A 14,045-nucleotide genomic window follows, 5' to 3' on the forward strand; every position below is an offset into this window, starting at 1 on the left:
CTTTTGCAAACCCAAAGACTGAAGATTATGGGATACTGTGAGAAGAAAGAAAAGGAAATTGAGCAGCAAAAGAAAATTCAGATGTCCAGTTTGATGAATCAAGCAGGGCTCAAAGTCCTCAGAGCAAGAGATGGCCTTATCACAGTGAGTAATTAACCCCTATTAGTTATATATATAACTAAATTAGTTATAAAAATATGAAATGTTTATTCATTTGCTTATTATAGAGAATCACTAGTTAATACTAGTTAATTCAGGAATTGATGAATAATTTTTAAAGAAAAAACATTTGTTCATTATACTAGGTATTAAGATAAATAAAAAAATGAGTAAGAGACAAGCCCTGTCTTCAAGGACCTTCTTATTTAAAGAGCTTATAAAACTTTCCTGGATATTATCAAAAAGACAAAAAACAAGTGTCACGAAGATGTGGAGAAAAGGGAGCACTTGCGCATTGTTGGTGGGAGTACAGCCATTATGGAAAACAGTGTAGAAGTTCCTCAAAAAATTAAAAATAAAACTACCATATGATCCAGCAATCCTTCTACTGGGTATATACCTGCATTAGTACATTTCTGTTGCTTAAAACAAAATACCTGGAACTGGGTAATTTGTAAGAAAACAAAATTTATTGCTTACAGTTTCTGAGGCTGGGAAGTCCAAAGTTCAGGGAATGCATCTGGTGAGGGTCTTCCTTGGTGGTGATTTCAGCAGTGCAGGTTATCACATTGCGAAAATGTTGGAACAGAGAGAAAGAGAGACTCTCACATACTGTCCTTTTAAAGCCTGTTGGAGCAGAGAGAGAGTGTAGTGGATTGAATTATGTCCCCCCAAAATTCACTGAGGCTTGAATTGTCTCCCAAGTTTTGTGTGTTAGAAACTTAGCCCCCACTGTGACTGTTAAGAGGGTGGGAAATCCTATTACAGTAATTGAAAGGTGGAGACTCAAAGAGGTGATTGGTTTATAAGACCATGCAGCAGTGAATGGTTTAAAAATGGTGGTCATGGGCGTGGTTCTGAGGGCTTTAAAAGAAGAGGAAAGTCTGTCTGTCTCTCTCTCTGCTTCCACCATCTTGTACTGTGAGACCCCTGAGTCACTGTCACCACCACCAGATGGACTTTGGACTTCCTAGCTTCAGAAACTGTAGGCAGTAAATTTCATTTTCTTTATAAATCATCCAGTTTCAGGTATTTTGTTATAAGCAACAAAAATGGACTAATACGGAGAGACTCTCACCTACTCTCCTTTTAAAGCCCTCAGAACGATGCCCCTGACTACCATTATTAATCCATTCACTACGGCATGGTCCAACAATCTGATCACCTCTTCAAGACTCCACCTTTCAATTACTATAGTAGGATTTCCCACCCTCAACAGTTACAGTGTGAATTAAGCTTCTATTGTATGAACTCTGGGGGACACAATTTGTGGCAGCATGGATGCACTTGGCGGTCATTATGGTAAGTGAAGTAAGCTGGGCATAGAAAGGCAAATACCATATGATCTCACTCATATGTGGAACTTAAAAAAAAAAAAGTTGATATTATAGAAAAGAAACTGGTGAGGGGAGAGTAGAAAGGAGAGGTTGACCAATGGGTACAATATTACAATTACATAGGAGTAATAAGTTTAGGTGTTCTCTTGCACAGTAGTGTGACTAGAGTTAACAGTTAAGTTTTGTATGTTACATAATAGCTAGAGAAGAGCTTCTAAATTTTTTCACCACAAAGAAATGTTTAATGCATGAGGTGATGATTACATTAACTACCTTGACCCTATTCTTACACAACATATATACATGTCAAAACATTAGATTGTACCCATAAGTATGTACAATTACAATGTGTCAATTAAAATAAATTTTATATATGTATAAACAACTCTTGAAAAGAGCTGAAGATTTATAGTGACCAAGCAAATGCTGAATTAAAAAAACAACAGAGTCAGCTACCAAAAAACAAGCAAAGAACTGTGGCATTTATATTTGCCCTTGCCTGGTTCAGTGGTAGTCTTGAAGATGGCAGTTTACGTTCCCTATGGGCACCTGGTCCCTGGTTTCAGAGGGAGCAGAGCATACTTTATTTACAAAGAGTTGCATTTGTCTATTCTAACCAGTCTGGGTCTACCAGAAGAACTGCTACAAGATGCTGGTCTCTTTTATTTAACTCAGAACTCACCTAGGCCTGAAAAGCTGGGCATTCCTCAAACATACTGTAAGGCAAATGAACAGCCTGCAGCTACCTGGGGAAAAATTTATAGTTGAAGCATAGAGGACTGAAACTCTGGGAGGAAAAAATGAGCATTTCCTTGGGAAATTAGGATATTCAAAAGCACACTTGTATACTAGGCAATTTAGAAAGCCTTATACATGCCTAGGGCAAGATGTACACTCAGAAGAAATCTGGTAAGACTCCTAAACTTTCACATCTGGCTGATCTCTAGACTAAGGGCATGTAGTATTGGCCAGCCGCCAAAAAAAAAAAAAAAACTTCTAGACTAAGGGTGTGCAGGAAGTGAAGGCTAAAGCAGGGTTGTAAACAGCCTGGCTAAGCACTGAAGGAAAGTCCAGCACAGACTCATTCTGCAAAGACAGTAGTGGTTTTTGTTTTTGTCTTTGTCTCTCTCTCTCTCTCTCTTTATCTCTCTCTCTTTCACTTCCTGCCATTCTAGGAAATCTGTCAAAACACTAGGTGAATACAAGTGAAATGGAGAGAGACTTAAGAAACCACACATAACAAAGAATATAGACTTTACAACAAAGTAGTTTACAAGTCACTAAACTAACAAACAGTTATAGCAATCAACAAAAAGCAAACCCTGAGGAGAGGGGAGATCTGATTCCATTTCAAAATGTCCAGTTTGCACAAAAAAATTATAGAAACAAGATAGTATGTCACTTTCACAGAAGAAATGAACAGAAACTCTCTGAAGAAGCATAGACATTGGACTTAAACAAATATTTTATTTTATTTTTATTTCTATTTATTTATTTTATGCAGCTGGCCAGTAGGGGTATCTGAACCCTTGACCTTGGCGTTATAATCCTGCAATGTAACCAGCTGAGCTAACCGGCCAGCTCAGACAAAGATTTAAATCAGTTATCTTAAATATTTTGAAAAAGCTAATGGAAACCATGGACATTAATGAACTAAAGGAAACTAGGAGAATGATGTATGAACAAACAGAGCATATCAGTAAAGAGATAGAAAATATAAAAGGAACCAAACACAAATTTTGTTGCTGAAAAGTACAATAACTAAAGTAAAAATTCATTAGAAGGGTTCTCCATCAGATTTGAGCAGACAAAATAATGGATCAGTGAACTTAAAGATAGGATCATTGAAAGTAACTGAAAAGCAGAAAGAAAAAATAATAATAAAAACCAAATGAACAGAGCCTAAGAGATCTGTGGAACAGCATCATGTATATCAGCATAAGAATCTCAGAAGGAGAGGAGAGAGTGAGAAAGGGGCAGACTATTTGAAGAAATAATTGCTGAAAACTTCCCAAATTTAATAAAAGACATGAACCTGTACATTCAAAAAGCTCAATGAACTTCAAGAATGATAAACTCAAAGAGATCTACACTGACACATTCTAATGAAATTTTCAAAAGCCAAGGACAAAAGGAGAATTTTGAAAGCAGCAAGAGAGAAACAACTTGGTACACACAAGAGGACCATCAGTAAGAATAACAGCTATTGTCTCCTCAGAAAGCATGAAATCCAGAAGTGAGTGGGATATTTTTATTAAAGAGCTAAAAGGGAAGGAAAAAAAAAAAAAAAAAACCAAAAACTATATCCAAGAACTCTACATCCAACAAAATGATTCTTTCAAAAATGATCTGGATTTTGAAATGGATACATAGATGTGACACCAAAAGCATGACTAAACAAAGAAAAAATAAATTGGACTTTACCAAAGTAAAACTTTTATGCATCAAAGAATATTATCAAAAAACTGAGAAGACACCTTACAGAATTAGAGACAAAATTTGCAATTCATATATCTTATAAGGGTCTAGTAACCAGAATATATAAACAACTCCTACAACTCAGCAACAACAAAAAAACCCAACTAAAAAATGGGCAACTAATAATGGACTCGAATACACATTTCTCCAGAGATGTTCAAATGCTCACTAAGCATGTGAAAAGATGTTCAGTTTAGTTAGTCGTTAGGGAAATGCAGATCAAAACCACAATGAAATTCCACTTCTCACCCACTAGGATGATTATAATTTTTAAAATGGTAAGTTTTGGTGAGGATGTGGAGAAACTGCGACCTTCATACATGGCTGATGGAAATGTAAAATGTTACAGCCACTGTGGAGAACAGTTTGGTAGTTCCTAAACAGAATTATCATGTAACAATTACATTTAGCAATTACATCTAGCAATTACATTTCTAGGTATGTACTCAAAAGAATTGAATACAGGTACTCAAACACTTGTACACAATTTTCATAGCACCACTACTCACAATAGCCAAAACATGGAAAGAATCTGTACATCTATACATCTATACATGAATGGATAAATGAGACATGGTATATGCATACCACAGACTGTTATTCAGCCATTCAGGATGAAGTACTAATAATACATGAAGTACTAATAGAACATGGGTGAACCTCACAAACATGCTAAATGAAAGAAGCCAGACATAAAAAGCCACATATTGTATTGTTCCATTTATATGAAATATCCGGAATAGATAAATTCATAGTTATGGAAAGCAAATTGATAGTTGCCAAGGGGTGGGGGAAGTGGGTAATGAGGAATAACTACTTAATGGAGATTAATTGGGGTGTATGAAAATATTTGGAACTTAATAAAGATAAGGATTGTGCAGCACTTTGTTGTTTTTGTTTTTGTTTTGTTTTTTGGTTTTGTTTTTGGCAGCTGGCTTGTATGGGGGATCCAACCTATTGACCTTGATGTTATAATATTATACTCTAACTAACTGAGCTAACTGACCAGCCCGGCATTTTGAATGTACTAAATGCCACTGAATTGTATGGTTTATAATCATTTCATATTAATGTGGTTTTCACCTCAAAAATGAATAGTTTTATTTTTGGGGCAGCTGGCCAGTATGGGGATCTGAACCCATGACCTTGGTGTTACAAGGCTGGTTCTAACTAGCTTAGCTAACCAGCCAGCCCCATAGTTTTTTAAAAATCACAATGTGACACCACTTCACACTTACTAGAATGTGGTCATAGAAAAGACTGACAATAACAACAGGTGTTGGCAAGAATTTGGAGGAACTATAACCCTCATACACTGTTGATGGGACTGTTAAATGGTACAGCCATTTTAGAAATTGGTTTGCCAATTTAAAAAGTCTGTCAAATGATGGATGGATAAACAAAATGTGGTATATATATATATATATATATATATATATATATATATATACACAATGGAGTACTATTCAGTAATAAAGCACAAACTACTGATACCTGCTACAACATAGATGAACCTGAAACATAATGCTAAGTAAAAGAGGCCAGATGTAAAAGATCATGTTTTGTACCATTCTGTTTATATGAATAGTTCAGAAAAGGCAAATCTATAAGAGACAGAAAATAGATTAAGTTGTTTCCTGAGGCTGAGGGTTGTAATAGGGATTAACTAAAAATGGGCATGGAGATCTTTTTGGGATAATTGAAGTGTTCTAAATGATCTAAAACTGGATTGTGGTAATGATTGCACACATTTGTAAATTTAACAAAATTATTGAGTTGTACACTTAAAATAGGTAAATTTTATATTATATAAATCATTGTTTTAAAAACCATCAAGGCTGGCCAGTTGGCACAGTTGGTTAGAGCATGGTGCTGGTAACGTGAAGGTCAATGGTTTGGATCCCCTTACCAGCCACCTGCCAAAAAAAAAAAAAAAATCTCTACGATACTTGATAGTGATTTAGGAGTATTGGAATTGGCCTATCGATGGAAACAATAATGTTTCACTAATTGAAATTTTGTGGAGGTCTTGCCTATGCTATTCATTTCATGTTTTTCCTTTGTGAAACTTTTAATGATGATTTGTGGGTGTTGTCATCTGTTTCACACAACTTCATTTGATGTATTGAATTTCTTTTGTATGTACAGAGGATGGTTAGAACGAGAGAGCAGGTATGGTCTGCAACCAGGACACAATTGGTTTATCATCTCCATGCAGTGGTGGCAACAGTGGAAAGAATATGTGAAATACGTGAGTTAGATTTCTGTTTATCTATATTTCTCATAGGATTTTCAACTCCATCAGACTTTCTGTGACTACTGGCCAGTAATAAGATGCTCCAACTTAAAGATTTGAAAGGAAAGGAAATGAATATTTATATGATACTTGCTGTGGGCTAGGCTCTGTGCTTATAATTCCACATAAATTTCTTCCCTTGCAACACCCTGTGAGAAGAGTAATGTTGGGCACAGGGGTGCCTTTAATGTCATGCACCTCACATCTCATTTAATTCTCACTACATCCCTGTGAGGAAGGTGGTGATATACCCATTTTACCTGGGAGGAACCTAGTGCTGAGAGAAAAAGTAACCTGAGTATCTTGCTTAGGGTGGAAGATCTGGGATCAAACCTAAGGACTGACTTTAAAGCCTGTGTTCTCTCAACTACATCATTTACATTGTCCTTCATTAGTTCACCTTTTCCATCAAACATTTGAAGACCCTTGGGTAAGAAGTGTTGATTTACTATTGAAGAAAGTGATTTCTGAACTAACATTTGAACTCAGAATTTCTAGAAGATAATCTGCTCTTGTTCCAAATAAAGACTTAAGAAAGAAATTCTCATTACTGAATATTCTATAGTCTTATTTAAAACAGAACTCCCCCCCCCCCCGAATTAGAAAACTGAAAAGAATAATGTCAGGAATCAGATGTCTTCATTCTTGGACAGCCAGTTGATAAACAGACTCATTGTTATTTGCTAAATGATCACTAACCAAAATTCTCATAATTTGACTCATACTGTTTCCTATATTCTTTTCTGTCACTGCTTATTACCAGAATTTTGGCAGTTAGGTAGACTTTTTAAATTATCTACCTCATCATTCTTTCTTGTTCTTTTTTTATTTTGCAGAGTTTAGTAGTGTTTTTATATCTAAAATGTATTCATTGGGAAATACGGACTTTGGTGTCTCCGAATGAATAAAAGTAGGCAAATAACTTCAAGGTCCTTGTAGGTAGATAATGATGGTGAATGTAGGTAGAAAATGCAAACATTGGGGTAAAGCACCGGTTATTATTTTTAAATGCTCTTTGGTCTTTATATTCTTAGTTTGGCCTTAGAATGAGTGGTTATTAATGTCTTAGTATAGACTCAAAGAATCACCCAGTTTTGTCTTGGATGTATTACTTTTTGTTTTCTTTAGGAACACGATAGAGGTCTTGCTCTTAGCAGTATGTCCCTTATAAACAGACAAGTGCATTGACAAGATCATGAACACTGTTTGTTCTTGCCTGCCATAACACTTTTGTGCATTAAAGAAATTAGGGGAGGATAGTAAGGGAGAGAGATGCAGTGGGAATCTACATATCCCTCCCCCCACTCTGACATGTTATATTAATGTCTAGTCTGTGTCTCAAATGCAGACTTGATAATCTACTTTAAAATGCAGGCTGTTATGAGAATCCTGGTGAGAGTATCAGTTCATATGGAGGGGAAGGAGGCAAAGAAATATGGCAACTTATTTAATGAGATGGGGAAAAAATGTAAGTGGAGTAATAGAAGTCTTTTCTGAAGATATGTATTACTTAGAATTGTTCTTTACAAAATAAAAGGTAACTTACTTTTACATGCAAATAACCTCTTTAAAAAGTGACTTTCTGGGTCTCATTTTTCACATCTGTAAAATGAGAGTAATAATAGTAACCTCCTTCATAGAGTTGTTAAGAGGATTAAATGAGTTGGTACAAGGCTACTTCAAAAAGTTCATGGAAAGATTCATATTATCTTTTGATTCTATTTTTCCATGAACTTTTTGAAGTATCCTAATACTTCAAAAAGTGTCTCAAAACAGTGTCTGGCACATAGTAAGTACAAGTATTAGCTATTATTATGAGAAATCAGTATAAGGTAATCATAGTGAGCTTGGACTCTCTGCCACTTGTTATATGACCTTGAACAAATTATTTGTCCTTTTCGTACCTCAGTTTCCACATATGAACAACAGTATTAATAACAGTATCTAAAAAAAAAAAAGTATTTCAGTACGGCTCTTATGAGAATTAAATGAGTTAATACATGTGAAATACTTAGCCCATGCTTAGTAAATAGAAATCCTGCATAAGGTTAGAGGTAGTAATGGTGGTGGTAGTAGAAGTAATTGTGGCAACAGCAGCAGTAGTGATTAATTTAGTAATTTAAATTTATTTTTCCAGTACATATGGCAACTTTAACAAATGCCTTGTTTTTTAAAAATATTAGTTTTTTTAACATGTTGGATAATTGATCTTACTCTGGGCTTTGTCTGCCTCCCTAAGACATCACTTAGCTTTAGTTAGTGTTTTCACAAAATGGCATATTTGCTTATGTGAATTACTAATTTCTGTGAGAGCAGAACTTATGTTTTAGATAGTGGTATGCCTCAATGGAAAGATCAGAGACTAAGGAAGTAAGCCATCCTTTCCTAGAAGGGGTTTACCCCAGATTTGCCATGATTCACTTGAGCTTGAATATGATTGTTTTCTGCTCAAGGGATCTTACCAATATTTTCCCTCTTTAATGAGCCAAGCTTTTTTCTTCAGCGAGGAATCTCATGTAAAAATTTCAGTGGGAAGGAATGGTAAAATCTTTTGTGTTTATCACCACTGTAGTATATATGCATGTCTTCCTGTTTGAGAACTGTGAGGGAGCAGCTATTACTATTCATGTACAGTTTTTACTATTTTGTTATCATGTAACTTTAGAGCTAGAAAATTCTTTAACGCACATCTTTTCTAAATTTACAAATGAAGCCTCTGAGGTCCCTTTAGACTTTATAATTGCCCAGAGCTGTATTAGGCAATTTCTTTATACCTGATCTAGAATTTTAGACCTCAAATCTCCTGATTCCAGCCTTAATATTATTATTCCATACTGCCTGGCATTTTTCCAAAATCAGCATTTCAGACTAATGAAATATAAAATTGACATACCTATTAGTTATTTAAGATCATTAACACTTGTAGCATATATATTTATGAGGCACTAAAAAAAGTAGGATCACCAATAGAGAAAAAAGTGGATTCTGACTCGTATTTTTGAACATATAAGCTATTCATAAACTCGGAATCATAAAATCCTCAAAGTAGAATTCTTTTACATTAAAGTACCCCTTAGCCCTTTTAGGAATTGTTGACTCAGAGAAAGTGAGGAAACTTCTCACCATGGGTGAAACTTTACCGATCTAGAAATCTATCTGAAAGTGTAACCTTCTAGGATAACTTCAGATCGTTCCAGAGTCAGAAGTCAGTAAAAACAAAACAAAATTCTTTGATGTTTAAGAAAAAAAATTACCCAGATCAGCCAGAAACAAATAACACAGTCAAAAAGAGCCAGGGACTCTAAGATTCTACAATATATAACCATAATTGATTTGCTAAACATGTAGAAGGAAAGTAGTGAAAAGATTACTTGAATAAAAAGATTAGCTATTTCACTGAAAGCCAAGAATCATAGAAGGAATAACAAAAAAATAATGGTGGCGGAGGGAGAAGAGGAATGAACCTGAGTAGTGGTGATAATTTCAGGCAGTGGAAGACACTGAGAGCAACAGATTCTTAAAATAGAGAAGAAAGCCAAAGACAGTGAGAAGACAGACCACTCTAGTTTGGAGCATTGGGAAAGAAGTAAAGAAAAACCCCTATTCTCAAAGGCTAATTCACTGTGGCATGTTAAGTATATGGTGGTCAAGGGTTCAGATCCCTGGACTGGCCAGCTACCAAAAAAAGTATATGGTAAATTTGGCAATATCTGGAGGCAAAGATTGCAGCCTCTGTAAAGCAATTATAATCATTCTATTGCTAAATTATTATAAAATTCAACCTAACAAATTTAATGTCTGGTAATATTTTTATTATCCTATTGCCAGTGATATCTATAGATTCAGCCTATGGAGTGAGCTGTTCAGAATAAGAATTATTATAGGAATGGTTTTATGTAAATTTTCTTTAGAAATATAGGCTATGTAAGACTTTCAAACTCATTATAGCATTTAAGATGCTTGAATATTACTTCTTGAAATTCTGTTCAATGCCAAACTTAGACCAACCATATGATAGTTATGCAGATATCATTTAAGTTCAAGAACAGTTATGGCAAGAATAAAGTGATTTTTCTGGAGGAAAACGAAATGACCTGAGAGAAGACTTTAATTTTTCTGAATGGTGGCACTGTTGTTATTCTTTCAAAATAGCTATGCCATCTCTCACTCCATCTTTATGGGAAAGAAGCAAATGACCCAAAAGCTAATAAAAATCTGAATCTTTTTCTAAAAGGCAAGTTCCAGAGCAAGTCATGGATTCAATTACAGATCAGTTACTTAACTCTTAGCATCTGGAGCACATTATAAAAACAAATACATGAGACTTTTCATCCTCACTAGGGTAATGGTTATCAGTTCTGGCTGCATGCTACCATAACATAGTGAGTTTTTTTAAAATGCCTTTGCTCCACTCCAGAGCAGGAGAATCAGAAAACATAACTGAAGAAAAAGGTTGAGTTAATTTAAATAAGTCATATATGTTTACTGAAAATTTTCTTTTGAAACCTAATTTAATATGTTTTGTGTTGGTATGGATTCAATATTAGAAAAGCTGTGAGAAGCTCAATATTATCTTTAAGAAAATAAACTACTTAGGCCTGATTTACATTTATACTTCTTTTGGCCATAGGTCAGTTTCTATTGCTCTCTTATCTATACATTTTGACTTATTTAGTGAATAGTGAATAGTCCAAATTTAAAAGACAACTGGTCCGAAATCCTTATTTAATATAGATTCCTACTTCTTAGTCATTTGTGTACTATGGTCACCATTTTTTTTTATTCAATGCCCATACTATTATTTACTTGATATATATAAATAAGTTCATATAAATATATATGTAAATAATTTCACCATTTTTACTTAAATGTATTTGTAAAGAAAACTTTATATCACTGTCTTAATTGGAAAAATCAATGTCACTTGCCCAGAGGAGGAAGGCAATAATGAGTAAATCCAGCTAAATAGTATTGCCTTTTTATTTTTTATTTTTTTTGGCAGCTGGCTAGTACAGAGATGAACCCTGGTCCTTAGTGTTATCAGCACCATTCTCTAACCAACTAAGCTAACTGGCCAGCCTAGTATTATTGCTTTTTGAAGTTTCTGCTATTGAGGACTGTTCTCTTTTTGTTAAAAAGAAATTATCAGTTGTTAAGTTAGCATATTCGCACCCTTTCCTTGAAGTAATCAGAGGATGAAAAGAGAGTTAATGAGGGAATAACTTTTTCCACTGTGAATTAGGGTAATTTAACACCCTCCCGAAGCCTGGTACTTTTCCCTTACTTTAGTAAAGTTAATAATTACCAGAAGATGCTAACATTTGGATCTGTTATTTATACTCTTAAATTATTTGGAGTTTTGACATTAAGGCTGTATTGCTATTTAAAAACTTAAATCCAATGTAGTCAGTTGGTATGTGGACAGAAACCAAGGTTTTGTTCTAATTCTTCTTGATACCCTTTTAATTAAAGGCCCTGGAATTTCTTCAGAGCTGGCTTCTAAAGGATCCATAGACTGATAGTGTTCATCTGGTTTACAGATCAAAGAGGAGAAAATAGCTAATAAATTGGAGGGGGGGTTGTTTTTGTTTTGATGGCTAGTACAGGGATCTGAACCCATGACCTTGTTGTTACAAGGCTGCATTCTAACCAACTGAGCTAATTGGCCAGCCCCTGATAAATTGTTGATCAATATCTCTTTATGTTAGATAAAATTAGGGATGCAGTAATTGCTTTAAAAGAAACAAAACCCTCAACTCTTTAAAAAAACACTGACAGATACACGTTTTCATAGCACCGTCCCTTTTCTTCTCCTTAAGACTTATCTCTCTGTGTTTTTTCACTGTTAAACTTAATGGAAAATAGTTTTGTGCTAGCGGTTTCTGCTTTTGAGACTTTACAATGTCCTGATTTTTCTTTCTCTCTCTGACCACTCAGATTCAATGTCCCAACAACATTCTTCCACTACCTATCCTATAAATATTGTTCACTGCTCATTCTACATATGCCATTTTCTTGTGCTTCAGGAAGTCTGAACCCCACAGCTTTATATCCAGCCTCTTTCTCTGTCCTGAGCATTAGATTTGTATGTCTAGGTATCTCAAACCAGAATATCTCAAATAAGCTCATTCCTAAACTCATCTCATTCACCCATATACCTTATCTTGTAACGGTGTCAATTCTCATCCAGTCTTCTAAGCCAGCACCTCATGTTTTTCCTTGGCATTGTCCTTGCTTCTTTTTTGTACATAGTTAGTTGTCAGATTTTTTCACCTCCTAAATCACTACGAAATCCATGCTCTTTTCTCTCCTTGTCCTTATTTCTGGCTCTAGCTTGGTTTAGGAGTTCATCATCTTGCTTGAATTATTATAGGAGCCTTCTAATGTAGGTCCTAATTTCAGTTTCTGCCTCTAGTCCTTGCTACACACTGCACTAGAGTTTTTTAAAAGCAAAAATTGGATTATGCCATTTCCCTGTTTAAAAGCTTTTCACAGAAATATCCTATCAATATAATGTTAAGTGAAAGAAAAAAAATGCTGTATTTAAAATGTGATTTATTTATTTAACCACAACTATAATGATAGTTCATATTGTATGCCAGGAGCTTTACATGCATCACTCATGTAATCTTCATAACAACTCCATTCAGTAGATACTAGTATTTTTAACCCATGAAGAAACTGAGGCTTAGAAATTTGCTTGTTATGAAAGGTCTCATAGCCGGTAAGTCATAGCCATGCCCTTAACTCTTTATACTCCACTTATTTTTACATACACATTTTTTCAGTCACAGGAAATAAAGAAAAAACATCAAAATGTCAAGTATAGTTATTGCTAAATGATGGAATCTGAGTACATGTGATATTTATTTTCTTCATTTTTTCTGTATTTTGTACAGGGACCATGTAATCTTTAATAAAAAAAGAATAAATATTAATTTTTTAATATTAAAAAAGGTTTCCAACAGAGTAAAGTGTAAATTACTTTATGTGGCACAGAGTTCTTCACAGTCTGTTCCCAGTCTGTATTACCGATTTTATATACACACTCTTCCCCCCCTAAAGAGATTAAAATTTAGTTATAAATCAAAATGTTTTTAAATGTCTGTAGCCAATCATAGGAGAATTAGAAACAATAGATAATTGTGAGATTCATTTTTGAAGACTGCATAGTTATCAGATTATTAAATTTTGCTTCTTCTCTGACTTCATGATTTTAGGATACCAACCCTGTTGTAATTGAGCCATCATCTGTTCTGAATGGAGGAAAATATTCGTTTGGAACAGCAGTACATCCTGGGGAGCAGGGTGAAGAGAGGATTGGAGGCAACCTCACTCATGTGAATACCACAGAAGAGAAATTTTCAGACAGCATTTCGACTGCATCTGAAGCCTCAGAAACTGCTGGCAGCAGTAAGTCTGACTTGTTTCTCATGTGGTTTAGTCATGATGGTTGTTAAAGGACTCTAGTTTGGCAGAGGGTGTGGTGTTTAGGATATTGGGCATCAGGCCTCTATACATAGAAATAAGTTTTGAATGAAATAGTCAATTATAAGATTCTTGAATGTATTAGTAGCTTTACAAAGGAAAACTCTTTTTTTATATTATCCTTCATTAATTTCTCAATATGAAAATATTTTCACTGTTTTCACTGATCAAATCACATCTCTCTGTATTGCGATTAAATTATTTTTTTAATAAATTTAAATTTGGGAAAATAGATTTTGAGAAAATAAAATTTTCTATCACTAGGGCTCTGTGTAACCATAAGTATA

General features: G+C 34.6%; 1 protein-coding gene across 2 annotated transcripts in view; it reads left to right on the plus strand.

Moving 5' to 3' along the window:
* The window catches only part of USP32 (ubiquitin specific peptidase 32), a 181,976-nt gene that overhangs the window by 126,778 nt on the left and 41,153 nt on the right, over positions 1-14,045 (plus strand). For both annotated transcript variants that reach the window (XM_063109752.1, XM_063109753.1), the window contains exons 12-13: positions 6,123-6,225; positions 13,491-13,683. In XM_063109752.1, coding sequence (XP_062965822.1) covers positions 6,123-6,225; positions 13,491-13,683 — 296 coding nt within the window. The remainder of the gene's footprint in view (positions 1-6,122; positions 6,226-13,490; positions 13,684-14,045) is intronic.

This window comes from Cynocephalus volans, chromosome 10 (genome assembly GCF_027409185.1).
Source record: "Cynocephalus volans isolate mCynVol1 chromosome 10, mCynVol1.pri, whole genome shotgun sequence".
Lineage (NCBI taxonomy): Eukaryota > Metazoa > Chordata > Mammalia > Dermoptera > Cynocephalidae > Cynocephalus > Cynocephalus volans.